The sequence below is a fragment of the Crocuta crocuta genome, unplaced genomic scaffold (genome assembly GCF_008692635.1).
Source record: "Crocuta crocuta isolate KB4526 unplaced genomic scaffold, BGI_CrCroc_1.0 scaffold310, whole genome shotgun sequence".
Classification (NCBI taxonomy): Eukaryota; Metazoa; Chordata; class Mammalia; order Carnivora; family Hyaenidae; genus Crocuta; species Crocuta crocuta.
In genome coordinates, this window is record NW_027532609.1 from 610,980 (window position 1) to 638,587 (window position 27,608).

Here is a 27,608-nt window from a genome sequence, read left to right on the forward strand (position 1 = left end):
AACAGTTATCATTGAAAATAGTATTTTAAGACTATAAATGACCAGTAGATAAATCAGTCTTAACTTAGAGATTTTATGATTCAGTGCTACTGTATTTACATATATGAAAAGGGAAAGACTTTGAATATAGTACTTCTGAAAATTGACATGTTAGCAATCGACTTTTAGCAATAAGTGCAAAGGAATTGATGCTTCTACTCATAAATGCACTGCAAGCCCCATCTTTTCATTTACCAATACACCTTTTTGTAAAAGTAAGGAAAATCTGATGAGTAATTCATGTTTGGAGCCTCTTCCAATTTTACTACTTAGAAGTTGCAATATGATGCCCCCTTTGTCCTCTTATATTAGGAAATGTTCACCTGGGAGACTGAACATCTACAGTTTTAAAATTGGGAAGTATAAACTGATGACCACCAGCCTTCTTCTCTTATAATGAAGGAAACTGACAGATTGACATATGTACACAGTGAGGTTCTTATCATATTCTGTTTAATAGAATTAGACTAAAAACCAGACTCCTATATTTGCACAGAACTTTTCAATTTAGGAAGTGTTTTTAAGTTAATCATCCCAATGACGTATCCCAACAATCCCATAAGAAAGCAGATGGTGACAGCTTTGGTTTTTGTCTGCCCAGCATATTCTCCTCTCCTATCCCATGTAGTCCTGGTGGGATTCTTAAATACTGTACTCTCCCACAAAAGCAGGAGTTAGTATGAACTCCATGACAGTCAAAGTCTTCATCAGTGAGGCCGTAATAACAGGTTCTAGGCTGGGCACAGGACTGAAAAGGAGCCATGAGGATCTTCTGTAGGATTAACAGATGACCACTGGATGGATCTCTTTTTCTGGGGATATCTCAACCGAGAGATATGAGCTGGGTTTGCTGGTAGCCAACTTACTTGTTACACAAGAACATATGTTTATAGGATGAAGCTGAGCAGAGACAAGGAGAAGTGAGAAAGCAGACAAAACCCTGATGGGATCTCAGCATCTAGCTCCAAACCTCAGCCTTTCCAGTTACATTAGCCATTTTACTATCCTTTTTTGCTCAAGTTATTTCTAAAAGAGTTCTAGCCATAGAAAGTAAAAAACTACTTTTTCTGATTATAAAAGTAATACACGCTCATTATGGAAATCAACATAGCACAGAAAAGGAGGAAAAACCAGAAAGGTTGGATGTAATTTTACAAAAGGCAATTAGCGTTTTTATGTTTCCTTTCATGTTTTTTCCGTTTGATTTTTTTTTCTCTATATGATTGACATTGAGCTGAATTTCATTCAACTGACTATTTTAGGCATTTTCTACATCATGAAAATGTCTTTTAACCATTATATTTTAAATCTTTAAAAACTATATTACTGAAAAGTTTTTTTTAAATAGTTTGTCAAGTTGGTTTCCATATAACACCCAGTGCTCATCCCCACAAATGCCCTCCTCCATGCCTACCCCCCTCCCCCTCCCCTTCCCCCCACTCCCATCAGCCTGCAGTTTGTTCTCGGCATTCAAGATAAACCAAAAAAAGACAGATGAGGATAACAAACCCTAGTGTATCATCCAGTCCTAATAACCATCAACCAAGGCCAATCCTACTTATCCACACCTATATAACTTCATTCATAAATGTTTGTATCTCTAAAAAATGAGAACTTGAAAAAAACCACATCATTACATCTGAGAAATAACAGTAATTTCTTAGTATCATCAAGTAATTAGTATCCAAATTTCCAAAAGTATTATAAATGTCTTAACATTTTTAATAATTTTTAACAATTAGGTTCCAAATATGAACCACACATAAATTGATTACTATATCTTTCTAAGTCTGTTCTTAATCTGTATGTTATCCCTCCATCTCTTTTTTCTTCCTTTGCAAATTTATTTGTTGATAAAACCTGGTGGTCGATTTTATAGTTTCCTACAATCTAAATTTTGCTGATAATATCCCTGTGGTGTCATTTATTTTTAAAAACTATGTAGTTCCTGTAAAATGATCTAGATTCTAGAAGTCTGACTGCATACATAAACAACATTTTTTAAATGGGTGAGTAATTTTCTTCCAGTGGAATATTTTTGGAGTTTCTGGTGGTTTTCAGTATTCATCATTATAGACCATGTTGTGATGAACATTTTGTGCACAAATCCTTGCCAGATTTCAAGTTCCTTTCTAGAAGCAGAATTATAGAGTATGCAGATTTTTAGAGTTTTTGATACGTAGAGCCTGATTACACTAAAAAAAACCCTTGAATTAATTTACAGTCTTATTTGCAGGGTAAGAGAAAACCATATTCACTGTGTGGGGGTTGGTATTACAATTCCCATTTGATAGATGAGGAAACTGAGGCTTAGGGACAGTGAAGCACTAGCTCCATCAGGAGATATGGAGTACCTAAGGTCTTCTGACTTCTGGTTAAGAGTGTCCTTTCCACTAAATACATTCCTATGTGGGATTTTTTGGGTTCTTTACTGAGATATGACTTTAATTTTTTTTTTACGAGAGAGAGAGAGAGAGAGAGAGAGAGAGAGAGAGAGAGAGAGAGAGACCAAGCATGCAGGGGAGAGGGGCATAAGGAGAGAGACAGAGAATCCCAAGCAATCCTGGGATCATGACCTGAGCTGAAATTAAGTGTGGGACGTCAACCGACTGAGCCACCCAGGTGCCTGAACGTGAATTTTTAAAACAAGAATGGAAAATATTTTCTGAGACCATTCAAGACTAGTAATGACCACACAAAACTTCAAAACCATCCGGTTTCAAGATGAAAATGACTTAAATGGATTTCCTGTACTGGTCTTTAAAAATTTTTTTTTAACATTTATTTATTTTTGAGAGACAGACACAGCATGAGCAGAGGAGCGGCAGAGAGAGAGGGAGACACAGAATCTAAAGCAGACTCCAGGCTCTGAGCTGTCAGCACAGAGCCCGATGTGGGGCTTGAACCCACGAATGGTGAGATCGTGACCTGAGCTGAAGGTGGACATCAACTGACTGAGCCACCCAGGTGCCCCTTGAAATACTCATAAAGGAGGAAAGAATTTTCATTCCAGAATAAATGAAGAAACACAGAAAAACCAAGGCAAACCATAATGAACACTGTTGAGCAGGTGGTCCCTTTTGAGTATGGTCTCCTTCGGTTACCGGGGGCCAACTACGGTGTCTACTAATGAGTCTAACTAAACTGCCTGGGTCCTGAATCACTGCTCTGGTAATCTTTAGACAGTTGCCTAAGAAGATGCTGAAACTAAATGGCTCTAAAAGGTCAGGGCAGAAAAATTAATTTTGCCAACTTTACAGTTTTGAGGGAAGAATGTGGAATCTTCTAATGGATGCTGGGATCAGCAGCAATGTATCTTATACAGTGCAACTGTTAGGCTGAAATTATGTTGAGACTGTTAACCATATATAAAATGAAAAGCTTTAATGTAGAAAACCTCCTGGACTTCTTGGAATGTGCATCCTAGGAAACATGCTGTTGTGAGTGTTCCAGCAAATGGGCCCTTCCATTTATTTTACCATTTGAGATTTAAAATGAGTCCCTCTGCAGCTTTTTGCCACTGGAATTTATAAGCTGAAAGAGATACAGAGGTATCCATCATTGATCAATTGATTTACCTCCCTCTCTATATGAAGATTTATATATATATATATTTATCTATTGCCTCTACTTTGTCCACACTTGTCCAGCTGCCAATTCTCACCCCAATTGAAATATTGCCCAAAGGGGTTCTATTTCTGAACTAGTTTTAGTAAACTCATGAAATTCTATGATTTCAACTATCCTCAATAAGTTAATAACTCCTAATTCTCTATCTCTAGGGATACTTCTTTTCTAAACTTCTTTCCAGAAGTTCTAGTTTCTGGATATTTCCTCTCGGAGGTCTCAAGACACTCATACATGGATATATTCAAACAAAAAACTCACCAACTCTTCTCCTGAAATCTTCCAACATTGTCTAATTGAATGTCACCAATCCATCCCATAAATGATGCAAGACATGTGGGGATAACTATTCGTAGTCATGCATTCATCCATTCAGGTATTTATAAGCATGGCACTGATGCTAACCTCAAGGACCTTTACTTAAGGTAAAGACGGATATCTAATAACTTCTATAAGAGGTATGTTCAAAATATTACGATAGTTTAGCAGGAAGGCCCAGTTTTGGTTCAATGGGTCAGGGAAATTTGGAGGTCTTCAAATCTTTAAATGCAATTACCAGTATTCTGGAGGTTGAGAGACAGAGTTTGGGTCATACATTTTTGATGGGTAGAGATATAGCTGACGTAATGTGTTTCAGAGGCAACATCTGTGACAGTGGGAGGTTCCTGAACCCTGGGGTAGGCTAAAGCAGTAAGCTCCTGGAATGAGCAATACCAATGGTTCAGCACAATCTATAATTTTGATATAGCAGCTCTTGATTTTGACAGGTGTAGGAGCTCTTCAGTTTTGCGGTGTTCTTCCAGGAGTCATTCCCAGAGATCTAGTCTAGAAACTACTCTTTCAGTCCTTGCAACAATTTTGTAATTACATGTATTAAATTCTTTTCTGCTTAAAAAAAATTCTGCTTAAAACAGGCTCAATGGTTTGTTTCCTACAAATGAATTCTGATTGAAACAAATGCTGATAAACAATGTTCAACTTCACTAGTGATAAACACAACATAAATGAAGACGACACAAAATACCATTTCACACATATTTGATTGACAACAATTAATAAGTGTGTTCATACAAAACACTGATAAGGACATGAGGAAATGGGACTCCTGCCCTTTGCTGATGGAAGTAAAAGTTGTATAATTAACTTTGGAGAACAATTTGGCATTACCTGGTGAAGTGAACATGCATTTATCCACAGCATTCATAAATTCCTACTGTGGGCACGTAAACTCAAGAAACTCCCACACAGGTGCAAAAAAAAAAAAAAAAAGATTTCTACAAGGATGTTCACTCTATCATTGCTTGAAATAGTGAAAAGTAGAAATTATTGCCTTCAGGTGGAAAAAAGATAAACAAACTGAATTTATCCATTTAAAAGAATCTGCAGAGTAGTTAAAATGAATTAATCAGATCTATAATCAACATAAATGAATCTCAACAACATTTTAGGTGAAAACAGAAATGGACAAAATAGCATGATGGCATTTAGGTAAATTTTAAATACACACACAAAAAAGAAAGTGGATAAAGTAGTTTATGGATATCTATTTGATCTCTAAAAATGTATGTAAACATAAAATATATATTTATATAAACATACACATACATTTTCTTATTTTACAATCTTCTTTTTAAAATTTTATTTAAATCTAAGTCAGTTAACATGTAGTGTAATAATGGTTTCAGACATAGAATTTAGTGATTCATCACTTACATATAACACCCAGTGCTCATCCCATCAAGCGCCATCCTTAATGCCCATCACCCATTTAGCCCATTCCCCCACCCAACACCCCTCCAGCAACCCTCAGTTCTCTGTATTTAAGAGTCTCTTACAGTCTGCCTCCCTCTCTGGTTTTATCTTATTTTTGCTTCCCTTCCTCTATGTTCATCTGTTTTGTTTCTTAAATTCCACATATGAATCAAATCATACGACATTTGTCTTTCTCTGACTTATTTTGCTTAGCATAAAACACTAGTTTTATTCTAGCTCCATCCATATTGTTGCAAATGGCAAGATTTCATTCTTTTTAATTGCTGAGTAATATATTCCATTGTATATATATTTACCACATCTTTATCCATTTGTCAGACAATGAACATTTAGGCTCTTTCTATAATTTGTCTATTGTTGACAATGCTGCTATAAACACAGGGGAGCATGTGCCCCTTTGAACCAGCATTTTTGTATCATACCTATTAGTGCAATTGCTGGGTCATAGGGTAGTTCTATTTTTAATTTTTTGAGGAACCTCCATACTGCTTTCCAGAGTGGCTGTACCAGTTTGCATTCCCACCAGCAGTGCAAAAGGGTTCCCCATTCTCCACATTCTCACCAACATCTGTTGTTGCCTAAGTTGTTAATTTTAGCCATTCTGACAGATACCAATGAGGTGGTATCTCATTGTGGTTTTGATTTGTTATTCCCTGATGATGAGTGATGTTGAGCATCTTTTCATGTATCTGTGAGACATCTGGATGTCTTGTTTGGAGAAGTGTCTATTCATGTCTTTTGCCCATTTTCTTCACTGGATTACTTGTCTTTTGGATCTTGAGTTTGATATGTTCTTTATAGATTTTGAATACTAGCCCTTTATCTGATATATCATTTGCAAATATCTTCTCCCATTCTGTTGGTTGCCTTTTTGTCAATTGTTTCCTTCACTGTGCAGAAGCTTTTTTATCTTGTAGAGGTCCCAATAGTTTATTGTTGCTTTGGTTTCTCTTGCCTCTTGAGACATGTCTAGCAAGAAGTTGCTGTGGCCAAGGCCAAAGAAGTTGCTGCCTATTTTCTTCTCTAGAATTTTGTTGGTTTCCTGCCTTAAATTTAGGTCTTTCATCCATTTTGAGTTTATTTTTGTGTATGGTGTAAGAAAGTGGTCCAGGTTCATTCTGCTGCATGTTGCTGTCCAGGTTTTCCAACACCATTTGCTGAAAAGACTGTCTTTTTTCCATTGGATATTCTTTCCTGCTTTGTCAAAGATGAGTTGGCTATACAGTTGTAGGTCCATTTCTGGGTTCTCTATTCTGTTCCATTGATCTATGTGTCTGTTTTTGTGCCAGTACCATACTGTCTTAATGATTCCAGCTTAGAAATACAGCTTGAAGTCTGGAACTGTGATGCCTCCAGAATTGTTTCTTTGTTAAAATTAAAATGTTTCTTTTTCAACATTACTTTGGCTATTCTGGGTCTTTTCTGGTTCCATACACATTTTAGAATGGTTTGTTGTAGCTCTGTGAAGAATATTGATATTATTTTGATAGGGATTGCATTGAATGTGTAGATTGCTTTTGGTAGTATCGACATTTTAACAATATTTGTTCTCACAATCCATGAGCATGGGATGTTTTTCTGTTTCATGTTTTCTTCAATTTCTTTCATAAGCTTTCTATGGTTTTCAGTGTACAGATCTTTTACCTCTTTGATTAGATTTATTCCTCTATATTTTATGGCTTTCAGTATAATTGTGAAGGGGATCAATCCTTGATTTCTCTGTCTGCTGCTTCATTATTGGTAGATAGAATTGCAATCAATTTCTGTACAATGATTAAATTTTTTAATGTTTATTTATATTTGAGAGAGAGAGAGAGAGAGAGAGAGAGAGAGAGAGAGAAGAGGAGGGGCGGAGGGGCAGAGAGAGAGAGGGAGACACAGAATACAAGCAGGCTCCAGGCTCTGAGCTATCACCACAGAGCCCAGCATGGGGCTTGAACTCACGAACCATGAGATCATTACTTGAGCTGAAGTAAGCTGCTTTGAACAGGGTGAGTCAACCAGGAGCCCCTGTACATTGATATCCTGTGACTTTGCTGAATTCATTGATCCGTTCTAACAGTTCTTTGGTGGAGCCTTTTGGGTTTTCCATGTAGAGGATCATGTTGTCCATGCAGAGTGATAGTTTGACTTCCTCCTTGCCAATTTGGATGCTTTATTTTTTGTTGTCTGACTGCTGAGGGTAGGACTTCCAACACTATGTTGAACAACAGTGGTGAGAGTGGATATCCCTATCGTGTTCCTGACCTTAGGGAGAAAGCTCTCCATTTTTCTCTATTGAGGATGATATCAGCTGTGGGTCTTTTCATATGTAGCCTTTATGATCTTGAGGTATGTTCCATTTATTTCTAATTTCATGGTTTATACCAAGAAAGGATACTGTATTTTGTCAAATCCATTTTCTGTATCTACTGAGAGGCTCACATGGTTCTTATCTTTTCTTTTATTAATGTGATGTATTACATTGATTGATTTGTGGATATTGAACTAGCCCTGTGGACCAGGAATAAATCCTACTTGGTCGTGGTGAAAAATTCTTTTAATGTATTGTTGGATTCGTTTTGCTAGTATCTGTTGAGAATTTTTGCATCCATGTTCATCAGGGAAATTGGTCTGTAGTTTTCCTTTTTAGTGGGGTCTTTGTCTGGTTTTGGAATCAAGGTAATAATGCTGGGCTCCTAGAATGAATTTGGAAGTTTTCCTTACATTTCTACTTTTTGGAATAGCTTCAAAAGAATAGGAATTAGCTTTTCTTTAAATGTTTGGTAGAATTCCTCTGGAAAGCCATCTGGCCCTGGACTCTTACTTGTTGGGAGATTTTTGACTACTGACTCAGTTTCTTTAGTGGTTATGTGTCTGTTCAAATTTTCTATTTTTTCCTGTTTCAGTTTTAGTAGTTTATATGTTTCTAAGAATTTGTCCATTTCTTCCAGATTTCCCAATTTGTTGGCATATATATATATATATATATATATATTTTCTCATTTATATTATCTTCTTATTATTTGTATTTCTGTGGTGTTGGTTGTGATCTCTCCTCTTTCACCTGTGATTTTATTTGGGTCCTTTCCCTTTTCTTTTTGATCAGTCTGGCTAGGGATTTATCAATTGTTAATTCTTTCAAAGAACCAGGTCCTGGTTTCGCTGATCTGTTTTTTGTTTTGTTTGTTTATTGTGATATCATTAATTTCTGTTCTAATCTTTATTATTTCTGTCTTATGCTGGTTTGGGCTTTATTTGCTGTTCTTTTTCCAGCTCCGTTATGTGTAAGGTTAGGTTCTGTATTTGAGACAATTCTTCCTTCTTTAGAAAGTCCTGGATTGCTATATACTTCCCTCTTATGACCACCTTTGCTGCATCCCAGAGGTTTTGGACTGTTGTGTTTTCATTTTCATTGGCTTCCGTGTACTTTTTAATTTCCTCTTTAATTTCTTGGCTAACCCACTCATTCTTTAGTGGGATGTTCTTTAATCTCCAAGAATTCATGGTCTTTCCAAATTTTTTCTTCTGGTTGATTTTGAATTTCATATCACTGTGGTCAGAAAATATGTAAGGTATGATCTCGATCTTTTTGTACTTGTTGAGGGATGATTTTTGACCCAATATGTGATCAATTCTGGAGAATGTTCCATGTGCACTTGAGAAGAATGTGTATTCTGCTGCTTTAGGGTGAAATGTTCTGAATATATTTCATAATTCCATCTGGTCCAGTGTGTTATTCAAAACCATTATTTCCTTGTTGATTTTCTAGTTAGATGATCTGTCCATTGCTGTAAGTGGGGTGTTAAAGTCTCTTACTATTATGGTATTAGTATCAATGAAGTTCTTTATATTTGTGATTAACTGATTTACATATTTGGGCGTTCCAAGTCGGGGGCATAAATATTTACAATTGTTAGGTCTTCCTGGTGAATAGATCCCTTGTGATAAACGCCCTTCTTCATCTCTTACAGTCTTTGTTTTAAAATCTAGTTTGTCTGATATAAGTATGGCTACTCTGGTTTTCTTTTGAGATCCGTTTGCACAATAGATGGATCTCCATTCCCTTACTTTCAATCTATAGATGTCTTTAAGTCTCAGAAGATGAAGAGAGAGAAAAGAGGGGCAAAAGATTTTTGTGAGTAAATTACAGCTGAAAACTTTCCTAATCTGGGGAAGAACACAGACATCAAAATCCATTAAGCACACAGAACTCCCATTAGATTCAACAAAATCGACCATCAACAAGGTATATTCACAAAATACACAGACAAGGAAGGAATTATGAAAGCTCCAAGGGACAAAAAATGTCTTTAATCTACAAAGCAAGACAGATCAGGTTCACAGCATATCTGTCCACAGGAACTCAGCAGGCCAGAAAGGAGCAACAGGATATATTCAATGTGCTAAATTGGAAAAATATGCAGCACAGAATTCTTTATCCAGCCACGCTGTCATTCAAAATAGAAGGAGAGATTGAGTTTCCCAGACAAACAAAAACTAAAGGAGTTTGTGACCACTAAACCAGCCCTGCAAGAAATTTTAAGGGGGACTCTTTGAGTGGAGAAGAAACAAAACAAAACAAAACACCAAAAGGAACAAACACTAGAAAGGACCAGAGAATATCACCAAAAACACCAACTCTACAGGCCACATAATGGCACTAATTTCTTTCTTTTTTTTTTTTTACAAACAGTTTATTGTCAAATTAGTTTCCNTAATGGCACTAATTTCATATTTTTCAATAATCACTCTAAATTTAAATGAACCAAATGCTCTAGTCAAAAGACATAGGGTATTGGAATGGATAAAAAACAAGACCCATCTATATGTTGTCACATACATATTTTTATATACAATGTTTATATACAATTATACATATATATGATTATGCATATATACATAGAATCATATACATATATATAATCATATATATATATATAAAATCACACACACACACAATTAAGAAAAAAACATGCATAGTGATTTATTTCTTGAGNGGGAGTTAGATATACCTGCAACATTTGGTTTCTTACCAATTAGAGTAAGATCTAAGGCACTACAGAAAAGTGTTATCAGTTACTGAAAACTGTGATCAGTTGGGACATAGATGTTGATAACTTTGTTANCCAGGCGCCCCAGGTGTATGAGACTTTTAATGTGCTGTTGAATTTGGTTATTTTGTTGAGAATTTTTCTATCTATATTAATCAGGGATATTGGCCTATAGTTTTCTTTTAGTGCCTTTCTCTGTCCTTGGTATCTGGGTAATGCTGGTATTGTAAAATGAGTTTGGCAGTGTTGCCTTCTTCTTTAAGTATTTGGTAGTATTCATCATCTGGTCATGAACTTTTCTCTGCTGTGAGGTTTTTGATTATTAATTCAGTCACCTTACTCACTATTAGTCTGTTCAGATTGTCTATTTCTTTATGATATATGATCTTAAGAGTTGTATGTTGCTAGGAGTTTCATCCATTTCTTCTAAGTTGTCCAACTTGTTGGCATATAATTGTCCATAAGAGTCACTTATGATACTTTGTATTTCTGTGGTATTTGGTATAATGGCTTCTCTTTTATTTATAATTTTATTTATTTGCGATCTCTCTTTTTTTTAATGTTTTTATTTATTTTGAGAGAGACAGAGACAGAGAGAGATACAGAGAGTGAGAGCGAGACAGAGAGAGCATGAGCAGGGGAGGGGCAAAGAGAGGGAATTCCAAGCAGGTTCCACACTGTCAGGGCAGAGCCTGATGCAGGGATCAATCCCACTAACAGTGAGATCATCACCTGAGCTGAAATCAAGAGTCAGATGCTCAACCAACTGAGTCACCCAAGTGCTCCCACTCTTTTTTCTTGGCTAGTCTATCTAAAGGTTTCTCCCATTTAAAGGTTTTGTTAATCTTTTCTATTGTTTTCTTCTTCTATTTTTTAATTTATATCTGTTCTAATTTTTATTATTTTCTTCCTTTTTCTAGTTCCTTAAAATTAGGTTTATTTGAGATCATTGTTGTTTCTTGATATATGCATTTATTGTATAAAATTCCATTTTAGAACTGCTTTTGCTGTATCCCATAAGACTTGGCAAGTTGTGTTTCCATTTTCATTTGTTTCAAACATATTTTTAAAGATTTCTTCTTTTATCTATTGATTGTTCAGGACTGTGCTCTTTAATTTCAATATATATCTACTTTTTAAAATTTCTTCCTGTTATTGTTTTCTAGTTTCATACAATTGTGGGAGGAAAAGATACTTGAAAAATAATTACATATTCTTATAAATGAACCAAATGCTCTAGTCAAATGCTTGTTCCATGTGCATTTGAGAAAAACATGTATTCTGCTGCTCTTGGATGGAATGTTCCATATATGTCTATTAGGTTCTTTTGGCCTATAGCTATGTTTAAATCTGCAGTTTCCTTATTGATTCTCTGTCTGGAAGATCTATTATTGGGAGTAGGGTATTAAAGTCAATAACTATTATATTATTTCTTTTAGTTCTGTTAGTATTTGTTTTATATATTTAGGTGCTCTAGAATTGGGTACATAAATATTTACCACTGTTTTATCTTCTTAGTAGACTACCCTTTTATCATAATGACCTTTGTCTCTTTTGACTATTTTTAGATTAAAATTTATTTTGTCTGACATAAATATACCTACCGCTACTTTCTCTTAGTTACCATTTCCTTGAAATATCTATTTCCATCCCTTTACTCTGTCTGTGTATGTCCTTAATGTTAAAATGAGTCTCTTATAGCAGTATATTGTTGCGTCTTGTTTTGTTAATCCATTCAGCCGCTCTGTCTTTTAATTAGAGAATTTAATTCACCTACACTTAAAGTAATTATTAATAAGTAAGGATTTACTATTGCCATTTTGTTTTCTGACTGTTTTGTACTTGTTCCTTGCTTCTTGCTCTCTTCCTTTGTGAACTGATAACTCTGTGGTGGTATGATTTGACTCCTTTATAATAATTTTTTGTGTATCTACTACAGGTTTTCCTTTAAAAGCATATAGAAACTTTATGTTTTTACTTCTCTCCTGCTCACATTTTAGGTGTTGATATTATAATTTATATTATTTATAGTGTGTTTCAAATAACAAATGACTGTAGTTATTATTACTATATTTAATATATTAAATATATTTCATTTTTAACTTTTAACTAGAGTTGTAAGTGAATTATGCGCTAACATTACAGTATCAGACATTCAGCTTCTGACTATATATTTACAATTATCAGTGACCATTACACATCCATGTGCTTTTGCTATTATACCCGTTTTATTTCAGCTTGAATAATGCCCTTTAGCATTTCTTATAGGCAGGTCTAGTGGAGGTTAACTTCTTTAGCTTTTGTCTATTAGGGAAAATCTTTATTTCTCCTTTATTTCTGAAGGACAGCACTGTCAGTTATAGCATTCTTGGTTGACGGTTTTTTCTTTCCATATTTTTAAAGGCTGTGTCTTAATGTTGGGTGGGGCTGTAGGCTGGACTTCAGGTAGGCTACTGGCTGGCCTCTGATGTTGGGCAAGTTTGACAGCTGGGTTTCTGGTTGGGAGGGGCTCCCAGCTCTATCTTATAGTTGGCTAGGGATGTACGCTATGCTTTGAGGCTTCCCAGGGTCACTATTCAGGTTTCCTGGTGATGTGTGGGCCAGAAGGTATGATTGACAGTTAGATAGGACTACTGGCTTGGCTACCTGCCTGAGCAGGGCTGTGGGATGGGCTTTGTGGCTGCCTGGGTTCTCTGTCTGGTTGAAACTGAGCAGTTGGGCAGGGATTAAATTTGCTTCTTTGCCCTGGTGGGGCTATAGAACAGGCTCTATAGTTAGTACGGCCTGGTAACTGAGGAATCAAATCATGCAGTTAAGAACTTTAACTGCCAGTTAAGTTCTTTGCCCAGATGGGTCTATCAGTTTAGCTCTATGAATGGGCAGAAATGCTATCTGGGAATCTCTGCTCAGGTATCACTGCAAACTGGAATGCAGTTCACCAAGATTTGCGTGCTGACTGCTGTCAGTCCTACCCCTCCTTCTCCCTTTCTAGTTGATTCTCACTGGTTGAGCCCTGCAGATTCCCCCAGTGATCCTCATGAGGCAAAACCCAAGTGGGCTTCCTGGGAAGTGTCCCACAACACTGGGAGAGCTGGACATCTGGTTTGGGTCTTCTTTTCACATTGGAGAAACTACAAGCTTACCAAGACTCTCTCAGTGGCCAGTCTGGCGGAGAGGTGACTGGTCGGAGTGTTAGCTTTTCCTTTTACCCTTCAAATACAGTCATTATTGTGATCTGAAGTCTAGAGAGGGTTCTTAAGCCTCACCTACTCCCAATTTCTTGGATTTTCACAGTGGTGTCTTTATCTGTGGATCAGTGTTAGTTGGCCTTCTTGGTGGGGGAGACTGAAGTTGGTAGGAACCTAGTTGCCATCTATGCAATAACACAGTCAGTTCCATAGTAAAGAAGTAAGATCTTGTAAACAGAGACCTACCACAAGAAATCAACACTGCTCCAAATAAGCAGAAGCATCATCTGCAGCACTGTACTTGCACTTCATAGTACATGATGGTAAGTAATATTTTAGTGCATTCTATCCATATCTCAACAAAGTTCTGGAGGCTTATAGTCCAAGATCAAGATACCAACAAGGCTGAACTCCTCTGAGGAATCTCTCTTTGGTTTTCAGATGGTGCCCTTTTGCTGATTCTTCACACGTGCATGTGCCCAGTGTTCTTAATATAAGAAGAGCTTTTACAATTAAAAAGAGTCAACATCACCAATAGAAAAATGAGCAGAGTAAAAGAACAGGCAACTCACAAAAAATAGAAATGGCCAGTAAACATTGAAAAATGTTCAATGTCACTAATATAAAAATGAAATATTTTCACCTTTTAATCTAAGACTCAAAAGAATAATGATATATTATGTAGACTGAGGGTTACAAGGACATATTCATAGTTAATCTTTGTGTAGGTCAATTTGGCAATATGGACAAAAACCCTTACTTCATATTCTTTGACCCAGAAATTCTACTTCTCAACATTTATTTTAAAAAAACAATCAATTGCAGGGGAAAATGAGTGTATAAAGATGTTCCTCACAGTGGTATATGTAGTAAAAAACTAGAATAAACCTACATGAATAACAATAGGTTACTTGACACAAATCACTGCTACATAAACATGTAATTGGAAAGCCAGTAAAAGGTAATTTGCGAATTCCTATTGATTTAGAAAAATAAACAAACATGATAAAACAATATGTAGAAGTACTACAATATTTTTTATAAAACCACCACATGTATGTACACATCAAAACCAACTCAGTCATTATCTTTGGGTGGAGGGATTAAAGGTAATTTTTGTGTGTTTACAAAAGTACCCATTGTTCTCTTCTGTGTTTTCTAAGTTGTTTTTCTCACTGAGCACACATTACTTTTATAATTAGGAAAAATAAATTATTTTGAAGAGGAGAAAAGAGAGAGAAACAGAGAGCCAAGCTATTTGCTATTGCAAGAGAACCTAAACACTTAAAGACATAGCAATAGAGCAAAAGTCATAAGTCTGAGAGATAGTGACAAGGCAGAATCAATAAGTACTAAAGACTTACGTGGATATTGGTTTGGTAAAAGAGTCTCTGTGAGAAGTCTTTGACAGTGCTCAGATTGCTGGCTTATATAACTGAATGGGATATCGGTGCCACTGATAAGGACAGACAACACAGGAAAAGGAGTTCCTCTGAGTGGAAAGATTATGCGTTCAGTTTTGAACTTGTGCAGCCTGATGTGCCTATGCTACCTTTTGGTATGAGGCTAGGGTTTGTTGGCTAGGAAGGTGCTAAAGTACAGGTTTATAACTTATTGAATAGATGCCTTTCATTTCATAACTTTTGATTCCAAAAGACCGGTATCAGTGACTTGGACTCATCTATTTGACTTCTGGTTGTACAGTCCGATTTCCCTGTTTTAAGAGATAGATGTAAATTTCTACTTGGAAATGATTAAAAGAACTGTGTTTTAGTAAAAGGCTTCAAAGAGCCAAATCAGCCTTGTAAAAGAAGAACAAAGCTGGAGGCATTACACTTCCTGATTTCAAACTAATTACAAAGCTATCATAACCAAAACAGTATGGTGTTGGCATAAAAACAGACACATAGGCCAATGGAAAAGAATTGAGAAAACAGAAATAAATCCATTCCTGTACAGTCCACAAATGTTTCACAAGGGAGCCAAGAACAGTCACTGGGGAAAGGACAGTCTCTTTAAACAATGGTGCTGGGACAACTGCATAACTACATGCAGAGGAATGAAATTGGACCCCTATCTTACACCACTCACAAAAATGAACTTGAGATGGATTAAAGACTTAAGTATAAGACCTCCAACCATAAAACTCCTAGAAGAAAATACAGGGAAAAACTCCTTCACGTTGGACTTGGCAAATATTTTTCTGCATATGATAAGCAATAGAAGCAAAAATGAACAAGTGGGACTACATCAAACTTAGAAGCCTCTGCACAGCAAAGGAAACAATCGACAAAATGAAAAGGCAGGCTGTTGAAAGGGAGAAAACATTTGCTATTTATATATCAGATAAGGGCTTAATATCCAAAATATATAAAAAACTCTTACCACTCAATAGTATAAACACAAATAATCTTATTAAAAAGTGGGCAAAGGACCCAAATAAACATTTTTGCAAAGAACATACAGATGGCCAACAGGTATAGGAAAAGAACACCACAAATTATCAGGGAAAGTACAAATAAAAACCATAATGAGATCCACATAAAACTTGTTAGAACGGGGTGCCTGGGTGGCTCAGTAAATTAAGTGTCCGACTTCGGCTCAGGTCATGATCTCACGGTTCGTGGGTTTGAGCCCCGCGTCGGGCTCTGTGCTGACAGCCAGCTCAGAGTCTGGAGCCTGTTTCGGATTCTGTACCTCCGTCTCTCTCTGACCCTCCCCTGCTCACTCTATCTCTCTGTCTCTCTCTCTCTCTCAGAAATAAATAAAACATTAAAAAAATTAAAAAAACTTGTTAGAACAGCAGTTATCAAAAAGGAGATAATTTTGGCAAGGATGTCAAGAAAAGTGAACCCTTGTACACTTTTGGTGGGAATGTAAATTTGGATAGCCACTGTGGAAAACAGTAAGAAGATTCCTCAAAAAATTAAAGACAGAACTACCATATGATCCATCAATTCCACTTCTGTGTATACATCTGCGAGAAATGAGTCACTATCTCAAAGAGATACCTGTACTCCCATGTTCACTGTAGCACTAATCATGATAGCCAACACATTGAAACAACTCTAAATGACTATAATGGATGAATGAATAAAGAAAATATGATGTGTGTGTGTGTGTGTGTGTGTGTGTGTGTGTGTGTGTGTAATGGAATATTATCACCTCCCCCAAAAAGAAGGAAATCTTGCCATTTGCAATAATACTGATGGACTCTGAAGACATTATGCTAAGTAAAATAAGTCAGACAGTAAAAGACATATGATCTCATTTACATACAAGTAGAACCTAAAAATGCCAGACTTTTAGAAATAGAGAGTAGAATGAATGGTGGTTACTAAGGCCTAGGCACTAGGGAAAATGAGATGTTGGTCAAAAGGTACAAACTTCCTTTTATAAGATGACTAAATCTGGGGATGTAATGTACAGCCTGGTGACTATAGTTAACAATACTGTCACTTGGAAGTTGCTAGGAGAATTGCTTTTAAATGTTTCACCACACATAACAAAAAAGGCAATCATGTGAGGTGATGGAGGTATTAACTAACCTTACTGTGGTAATCATTTTACATACACACACACACACACACACACACACACACACACACACACACACATATGTATCAAATCATCATATTGTATACCTTTAACTCATACAATGTTATATGCCAACTGTATCTCAGGAAAGCTGGAAAAAATAGAATTGTGGAGATTTAAGGTTGGTCCATTTCCTGAGCAAATTTCAAATCCGTATCTTTTCAAATTGCAGTCTGCTTCTATTCTGCAAACAGTATTGCTTTCTCAGAACTGTGCTACACACTGCAATTACCAATATTTTTATTTTACAGAAAAAAGTTCTGATGTTTGATAGCCAAAATGATAATATTTGGATATTCTGTTAAAGGTCTTTTTGTTTGTTTTTTTGTATCCTAGGACCTTGCACGGTATCTAGCACATAGTGCTACAGCAGACCATAGTATGAGCTGATAAAGATTTGAGAATCTCTTAGATCTTGACACTTGATGGAACCATGTAAATGAATGAGAATAAATACTATTGTTATTACCGTCTCTGTTACATATCCTCCTGCCTCTTTTACACCAGATGAGAAGGAAGGGACATGTCAGGGTGGTGTGCTTGGCTCCAGCTCTACTTCTGGAGTACAGGCTAGAGAACAGCACCAAAGACTGTGTTGGAAGTTTCTGCCCAGCTTTACAACTCTACAGATGTAAGCTGACAACAAATTCCCAGGTAACAGCAGGGAATGGAGTGAGATTTCTTGTCAGTTTATATCTGAGAACGTGAGAAAACAAGCACGGAGATAATTAGACATGTTCTGTTTGCATCTGATCTGAAATACAGTCTGTGGTTCTATACAAAGTCATCATCAAGCCAACTAACAATGCATCATATATAAGAAAACAACCTTCACCAGAAGTGGCTCAAGTCAGAGTAACAGTGGCAGAGTTTTGTTCTGAAAGGCTGTAATTTTCAATCATCCTTTTTAAGTTACCTGAGTTATTTGGTTTGGCAGATTACCACTGTTATTTCTTCCCCTAATACCTTCCTCCTTTATGGGGGATCTGGTAACTATAATAATATATGTGAAAATGTGTGTTCTTTCTCCTGGAAAGCCCATTAGAACTACATTGAAGCGCTTGGCTGGGTGAGGCTGTGGCTTATGTTGCCTGGATGAGAATGCAGGGTTGCTGTATCACATGGTAGCCCACGGGAGAATGCTGGGACAGAATGGCATTTATTAGCAGAGAGAGCGAGGTTCTACAGTGACCAAAGGAAATGGGGAAATTGAATGGGATGAAGCAAATGAGAGAAAGGCCAAGGAGGGTAAAAGTCAAGTGCTGTAAGATAAATGGTTGTGGACCCAAAGGACCTAGTACTTTCTAGAAATAAATACGCTTGGGAAAGAGGGCAAGCAGATGGAAGGGATATGTGAACAAAATAATCAAGGGTAAGAAAGATGCTGAGTGAAACAACCATTCCCAAGAAAGCACACAAGAAACCAGAGGAAATTTAAGAACTGTTTTGAGACAAATGAAGAAGGCATTCTCTTTTCTGCTATTACTCACCATAAGCTTCAGAGCAACAAATTGCATGGATTTTGGAAACCAGAGATCAGTGCTGATCACAGAAAAGTTGCTGATAGGTGGGGCAGGTAAGTAATTAACACCAAATGGAACCCTACTGGGAAATTAGATGTCCTACTTGATTCAAGATGCATGAGGAAAAAAGAGTTCAGATGTCAAAACAGGAGTAAATTTCCCTGGAGACAAGGTGACTTTAGCAGGGTTGACCTTGAAGAGGTGTCAGAAACTGCTACCTTTGTGTAGTAGAAAGCACACAGGTTTGGGAGTCCAGCAAGACCTGAGTTCCAATATCAAATCTCCTACTTACTTTAAAGTTTATCTATTAAATAAACTTGGGCAAAGCACTTAACTTCTCTGAGCACTTTCCCCACCTATAAAGTCTGAATTAGGAATCCTACAGCCCTTCCAGGGCTGCAAAGCCTTTACTGCGTTATAATACCTTACACGTAATGAGTGCTCCATAAGTGGTAGCTATTGATGTTTTAAGTCTGAACCAAATTTAGAACAAGAGATGACCTCAAACAGGAGAATTCTCAGAAATTCTTGATTTGGGAATAGTTGATAGCAAGAAAGTTATAAAAGCTTGGACACTACATATTCTAATATCAAATATCTAAGTATCAAGAATGACAGCTGAGCTCTAACTGTATTGCTGTTCATTAACAGGACTTTCCTTTTCTGTGGTACAAAATGTGGTGTATTTATTGCTAAGAATTTATGGATGGTATCATGAGAACCAATGCCATCACATGAGATTTAAAATTATTTTAATGTAACTTTTTTTTTAAAGACAAAAGTTTGAAGAAGTCTAGCAATTTTACCTGATGAGGTCCTGAACTCGACTGTTAAAAGTATCACCTTGTGAGGGTTTGTTTTTCATTTCCTGTGTCGATATTTTTGGTGTGGCTGGCCGGCTGTTTCCATCTGGTCGATTGGCAATCAGGCAGCTAAAAACCACAGCACTGACTTTGAGAAGTCCAGTTGTCAAACCTTCAAAAACTTGCTTATTTGTATTTCTTCCCAAAATAGCATTATTTTCATCTGGAACATAAACCTAGATGGAAAAAAAATACAGTAATTATATTTCAGGACAACCACCAGAAGTAGGCAGAGATAATTTGGAATATTTCTGGAATCATAAATAATTTTGAAATTGTATAAGTGGCTAGATAAATGTTCAAGTGCTGGTTCTGACGTTAGATTGCTGAGTTCAAGTCTCAGCTTTGTCCTTGCTAGTTGAGCGACCTTGGACACAATGCTATTTCAAAGCTTCAATATATTCTCATTTAGAAAAGAGGGATGACAATGCCTATATCATAGGATTCTAGTGAGAATTAAATGAGCTAATCCACATAAAATGCTTAGTTCACACCGAGGCATACAGTAAATGCTCAACAAATAATACTTATTCAACTGGTTATGTTATATTGAAAATTTGTATGAGCCAAGAAAATGAACCAATTGGTAAACTGACAACATTGTTTTCTTATTAAAGAGACTTCTAAAAATATCGAATCTGAATTCCTCTATTAAAATCAAATTTGTGTTTCTTATTACAGAATGGCAAAACAGTTTTTGCCGATATACATAGGGTCATATTCAGCTATCCTTGTATATAGTTTATAGGAAGTAACATGGTGAAAAGTTGGGACTAGGAGTCAGACCCTGGGCTTGGTTTCTGACTCTGCAGCTACATGGTCTTACACAAGTTCCTTAACCTTTCTGTGTCTCTATTTCCTCAATTGTGAAATGAGGATAATCATAATTGTAGCAGTAAATCAACATGTGTAAATTCTTAGAACAATGTCTGGCACACAGGTAAGCCCCATAGAAGTGCTGTCTGTTACAACAATTGCTTACTCTTCCTACTATTACCATGAGTAAATACTACTGTGTATGAACATCAGTTTTCACAGAGAAGGATGACTTAAGAAGTACAATGGCTAAGGGTGCCTGGGTAGCTCAGTTGGTTAAGTGTCCAACTCTTGATTTCAGCTCAGGTCATGATCTCACGGTTTGTGAGATTGAGCCCTCTGTTGGGATGTGCACTGACAGCATGGGGCTTGCTTGGGAGTCTCTCTCTCTCTCTCTCTCTCTCTCTCTCTCTCTCTCTCGCCTCCCTGCTCTTTCTCTCTCTCAAAATAAAGAAGTAAATAGACATTAAAAAAAAAGAAGTACAATGGCTGGATATAGAATTATCAGGCTGGGAGCTCTGTGCCCTTGGTCTGTAAGGGCTCTTTTCCCATGGAGAGGAAGGGTTGCCTCCTAAAAGCTTTACTACCAAGAAAGGGGAAGAGACAATAAGCTAAGGGTGGGAAGAAAGGAGGTATGGATGGAATCAGATGGTACTGTAGTCAAGATCCAGGTCTTTCTTCTAGCAGATTACATGACTCAGAGTAACAATTTTATATTTCTGAGACTTGGTTTCTCTATCTGCCTACCCACTAGGGCTACTATAAAGTTCAAATAAGATGATGAGTAGAAAAACACCTGGCAAGCTATTACACTTCAAATGCACTTACTTAGTAACAATCAGCTTTTGCTTATCCTCACTCTTCACCTGCATGAGTTCTATTCAAAGATAGAGGAATAAATGATGATAAATGATAACTTGGATTAAAAAAAGAGGATCTTTATAAACACAAGCTAACGTTCCTTTCATTCCTTTTTGTTGTTGTTAATTTAGACATGCTGTGAAAGTCACTTTTCTGAGAATAGCCTGTTTAAGACGGCTGACCATAAGTTCTCTCTGACCACATAGCCATTCCTAAGCCCAAGTAATTATAGTAGAATCTTTCCGCAGTGTGTGCTCCAATTAACTGATGAAAGCTCTCTTTGAAACTCTATAGTAGTTATAAAACAGTCACAAAATCTTTAGATTGTGACTAGTATAACCTGGCCTGTCCTAATGCAGAAAGTGGTATGTGAAGAATGGAGTTTGAACCTAAGATTTCTATGTAAGTCAGGATAAGCTGGGTTATGCTGCAGTGAAACACTCATCAAAAATTTCAGTGGCTTCAAACAATAAAGTTTTCTTTTTCATTCAAATGACATGTCCATCTCAGGCCAGCTGGGGCTTTGTTCTGCGTCTTTGTTGTCCTTACTTTGGAGTGACAAAGTGTGTACTATTTATAGCAACAATAACCAAGAGAACTTTCTAAGGTGATGGAAGTGTTTCAGTCTACACGGTTATATATGCACTAGTCACATCTAGCTATTGAGCACTAGAAATGTGGTTAGTGTGATATTGGGACTGTATTTTTAATTTTAACAGTGGTCCTAGTGTATCACAGTACAGAGCACTACAGGTACAGTGGCAGAGAAGAAAAAAGATCTCTGCAAGGTCTTGCATCAATATTAAATACATTATCTGAAAGTGACACTTCCTATTTTTACTCACACCTTATTGGCTAGAACTAATCATACAGTCCAACTCAACCACAAGGGAGCCAAGAAATGTCATCCAAATGTACTTGGAAAGAGGTAGGACATTTGGTCCACAGTACTATTGACTGTATGATATTGTTTCTTCCACTATGGCTATACAAATATCATTCATGGTTAGGCTATTTAGCATATGAAAATACATTTACTTTCTTAGACAAATTTTTGGTCTCAGGTAACTTTTTCATATGCTGAATTTCCTATTTGTCTGTCATTAATTCATTGTCAACCTTTCTGGTTAAAGTGGAATTTCCTCTCAAGTTCAGACACAGAAGGAATTGTTGATTCTTTTTCTCTCCCCCAGAGGAGACATTCCCCCTGAAACCTCCCACCTCCCTACACTAATCTGGACTGTTTGCTCTGTAGGCCTGTGATACAACTCTCCTCTTGAGACTGCCCTTCATCTTCATCTTAAGAATTCCTTCCGGTGGGAGGGGGCAAGATGGCGGAGAAGTAAGGAGCTCCGTACTTGCACTCGCGCCCATACATCACACAGAAAAGATCTGAAGCCATTGGAAACCTTACAAAACCTGAGAGATTGGNCTTCCACCACTTCCTGGGTTAGATTCCCTTATTTCTTGGATTCCATGTCTTCTTCTTCCCATTCTCTCATTTTGTTGAGGAATATATTCCAGCAACTTCCTACGAAAGGGTGGATGGAAAGAAAAATTTTGAGACCAGTGAGTCTCTCTATATATCTTTATTTCATCTTTATACTTGAATGATAGTTTGGCTGAATGGAGTATTCTTGGTTACAACTACTTTTCCTTCAGAGTTTTGAAAGACCGCTCCATTATTTCCTACTCCAAGCACTGTTGTTAAGAGATCTGATCAAATTCCTAATGATTTGTATATGGCCTGTTTTGTCTCCTTTAGAAACTTTTAGGAACTTCTTATCCCTGATTTCCTGTGTCTTGGTATAGTTTCTCCTCCTTCTTCTTCCTTCTTGTGTGTGTGTGTGTGTACAAAAACTCAGTACTCTTTTCAATCTGAAAACCCTGTGTTTCACTTATGGGGAAGTATCTTGCATTATTTCCTTGCTAATTTCCTCCCATTCACTTTCCCTGGTGGACTCTGGTCCTGAACTGAGCCTGTAGTTTTCTTATATTTTGTTTTCTCTTCGGCTTTTCATCTCTTTGCATTTTGTCCTACTTCTTAGGTGATTTCCTTAACTTTATTTTCCAGTCCTTCTACTGAGTTTTTCATTTCATCTATTGTATTTCTAATTTTCAGGAGCTATTTTTGGCTCCCTGTATGTTTTGTTTTCATAGTATTTTTTTGTTTCTTGGATACAATATTTCTCATCTCTGTGAAGTTATTGTTTTTTAAGATTTTCTTTTGTTTCCTACATGGTCTCTGTTTCCTGTGAGTTCTTTCTCTTTAGATTGTGAACTTTCCATAAATATGTGGTAATGTGGGACTTTCTGTTCATACTCAAGACTGATGAATAGATAATTTGTCACAATCTTGATCCAATCACAAGATGGATACACACTCTGTGTAAAGGGCTTCAATTTAGATGACTAATCAGAGACCCAGCTTTTCCACTCGGAATCCCAACTATTAGTATTTATAGGTCTGTTCTCCTGGGAGAGTTAGTTTTAGAAGAATGAAATCCTGTATCTTCCAAGCCTGGAGTATATAACATGGCCTGCCCATTTTTGCAGAGATTCACAGAAGGAGACCGAGTATCTCAGTATTTAAGGAACAGATTTTCACTTAATCATTTTGTTTTTGTAGGACTTTTTGTGGATGTATACGGTGCCCCCATACTTGTAGAAACTTAGGTTCAAACTCTTGTTTCTGCCATCGTTGAAGGGAGTGTCTCTTGGCTATACATATGGCAGAAGAAATCTAGGACATCTAAACTGCCTCTCATTTAGACTTTCAACCAGTTACCTTCTTTCCAGCCCCTCTTGTACCCTCATTTTCTGAGATACTTGGTGACTCTAATTCTTGAAACCTCTGGGGTTCTGTGGCACAAATTTTCTTCTGGCATTTTTCTTCCATTAATTTAGCTTTTAGGCAATTGTCTTTTAAATATCTCCTTTCCAGATTAAAACATATTTGCTTTCCTTTTCTTCCTATTCTCTTTGTTTTTGATGGTTCAGGCCTATAGCTATCCACTATTAGTGGGGCTCCCCAGGAAGAGGAAATGTAACTTGTATTTTCAAATTGGCCACCGTTTATTTTATTTTTATTAAAAATTTACATCCAAGTTAGTTAGCATATAGTGCAACAATGATTTTAAGAGTAGATTCCTTAATGCCCCTTACCCATTTAGCCCATCCCTCCCTCCCACAACCCCTCCTGTAACCCTCTGTTTGTTCTCCATATTTACAAGTCTCTTGTGTTTTTGTGCCCCTCCCTGTTTTTGTATTATTTTTGCTTTCCTTCCCTTATGTTCATCTGTTTTGTATCTTAATGTCCTCATATGAGTGAAGTCATATGATATTTGTCTATCTCTGACTAATTTCGCTTAGCATGATACCCTCTTGTTCCATCCATGTAGTTGCAAATGGTAAGATTTCATTCTTTTTGATTGCTGAGTAATACCCTATTGTATATATATACCACATCTTCTTTATCCAGTCATCCATCGATGGACATTTGAGCTCTTTCCATACTTTGGCTGCTGTTGATAGTGCTGCTATAAACATTGGGGTGCATGTATCCCTTTGAAACTGCACACCTGTATCCCTTGGATAAATATCTAATAGTGCAATTGCTGGGTTGTAAGGTAGTTCTATTTTGAATTTTTTGAGGAATCTCCATACTGTTTTCTAGAGTGGTGTACTAGTTTGGATTCCCACCAGCAGTGCAAAAGAGAGCCTCTTTCTCCGCATCTTCGCCATCATCTGTTGTTGCCTGACTTGCTGATTTTAGCCATTCTGACAGATGTGAGGTGATTTGTATTTCCCTGATGATGAGTGATGTTGAGCATCATTTCATGTGTCTGTTGGTCAAATTGGCCACATTTTAAAATTAACTCAATAAGTCCACTAAAAACACAACTTTTTCTTTTACACACTATAGAGAGAATAGGAGAAAAATGTTTCTGGGTAATGTCAGGGTTCTTCATCATCACAAAATTTCACAATCATTTCTTTTAAAAAACTTTGCACTGATTTTCATCATTAAGTATTTCAAATAAAACACTATGCATATATATTCAGTGATCTTTCACTTAATTAGAAGTACTTTATCAACTGATTGCATCTTTGAAGAATATAGGTTGAGAAATAAGAAAAAATAAAAAAACTAAGATACCAAAATTAAGGACATTTATTTAATCACTTGCTTATCTAACATTTGAATATCTACTACATACATGGTCAAGGGATCAGCATGATGCTATGCTCAACTTATGGGTCATTCAGCCCCTACAGACTCTGATTTTATGAACAAATGTAACAAGCTGTGGTTTTATGGTTTACAGAAGAACAGAAAAAACAATATAAAAGAAAAGTGTTGACTATTTTAGAGGCAGGCAGTAGCAAAATGTGACACTAACAGATAGGAGTACAAAAAGGCATTAAAATGTGAGACTCAGTTGTCTTTATTAGACTCCCTCATCTTTATTTCCTCTGAAATTATCATTTAGTACATATCAGTATAACTGCTTATGCTCAAAATAACAACCTAAAGATACTAAAAAAAAAAAAAAAAAAAAAAAAAAAGAAGAAGGCTAAATTGTGAGCCATACTCACTGGGAAAGGGGAAGAGAAGTAAGGACAGAGACTAATATCTACGAGGTTTTTCGAAGCCAGAAATGCTGAAGCATTTTTCCTATATCATCACATTTAATTTTTACAGATTAAGAATTCAACTTCAGAGATATCAAGGAAATGCCCAAGTTTCACAACTAGTTAAAGGAAGGTCTGGGACTTGAACCTGGGTTTAGGAGACTTTAAAGCCCGTGTGCACTGACATCCTCACATTGGGTTACCTCTTTTACTGAGGATTCAGCAGACACTTTCTCTTTGTCAGAGGGAAGTGAAAATTGACCATGTGCCAAACAATGTCTCTTTGGTGTTTCGTCCATCAAAAAAAAAAAAAAGAATTCCATAAGTGCTTTATTCTTGGCCAAAGGGCAAGAATACATTATATTTAAGGGTTGTTGGGATAATTCTAGGTGAAATATACTAATCTCATTATTCAGAAACTGTCAATGTGGTTTGAGCATCAAATGTCACTTCTTCATCAGCCCCAAGAAAATAAGCTCAGCGTAGAGTAAATCAGATATATTTCTATAATATGCCTATATTCTCTGTCCATAGCTGATAACTTTTGATTTTCTATTTCACTGGGGCTCTCTACTTAATTTTAGGAACACATTTGGCAGTTTCTTCATAAAGTAAACACAAACTGAGAAACTTCCTAACAATCTGGCAGGGATATGAAGAACGCTCGTGGCCTGAAGGAGCCAAGCTTCCCTTGTGAGGCGTGCTGTTGTGAATCCTGGGACTTTAGACCTAGTCAAAAGGCCATCACTGTACTGAACAGTCTTTTACTTTCTCCCCATAATTTCCTATTTTCCAACAGTCTAAGTGAGCCTGACATTCAGTTCAGCTCCTCACCATATTTTTCCATAGAATTTTGTGTTTGTGTGTGTGTTTTCTCATTTAGTATTGATCCTTTCACTGCTAAGAACAGAGTTTTCTTTTGCTTGTAACCTTTGCTGCAGTCATTTTGTGTTTCATCAGGACATTTAATTCAAATGGTCACAGAAATTCCTCATCCTTCCATATAGATTTTTCTTTTGCTGCTTTTAAATCATGTAACAGCAATGATTTAATAGGAAACCAATGTTTCATCTAGGAAAGAATTTCAAATTAAGGTAAGGAGGGCTTATTGTCAGCGAGACAAAAAGGTTCTTTCCAGTCTTTGAAAATGAGATTTGGTAAAAAGAAACTTGCAGGAGAAGGTATCTACACTGTAAAGGATAATGTATTCAGAGCACTACTCTATACTGCTGTCTTTTGTCTAGTTGGATATCGCTGTTACTTGCCAGGGGTAAAATAGCTCATTAGCAGCCTGCTCTTTTGGGACACTTAGTAGATGAAAGGCACACCTAGAGTTCTGATACATGTTTATAGACCAACACTGGAGTTTAGCTTCCTTCCAGCACAGTTGCGATCCAAGGGCACATTGCAAGTCAAGGAGCCTGTCCTTTAGGAAATGTGTACTAGCAACATCTCCCCTCCCCCCCCGCCACTGCCCTGATCTATTGCACACCTGGCTTACCTGAGTCTGGAACACATTCCATCCTGGGGTGGGTGGTCTGTGAAGGGCAGGGGAAGGTTACCTTCCCAGCATGCACCAGTGCTTATAACTATCACCTGCTGGTATGTACCTGACCTGGCTTGGGAAAAAACAGAGCTATGTAGCTTTTGGCT

At 36.8% G+C, this 27,608-nt stretch overlaps 1 protein-coding gene across 2 annotated transcripts in view; it reads right to left on the reverse strand.

The window, feature by feature from the left end:
• SCAPER (S-phase cyclin A associated protein in the ER) overlaps window positions 1–27,608 on the reverse strand; it is a 488,585-nt gene that overhangs the window by 57,069 nt on the left and 403,908 nt on the right. For both annotated transcript variants that reach the window (XM_077780475.1, XM_077780477.1), the window contains exon 26: window positions 19,587–19,819. In XM_077780475.1, the coding sequence (XP_077636601.1) occupies window positions 19,587–19,819 (233 nt within the window). The remainder of the gene's footprint in view (window positions 1–19,586; window positions 19,820–27,608) is intronic.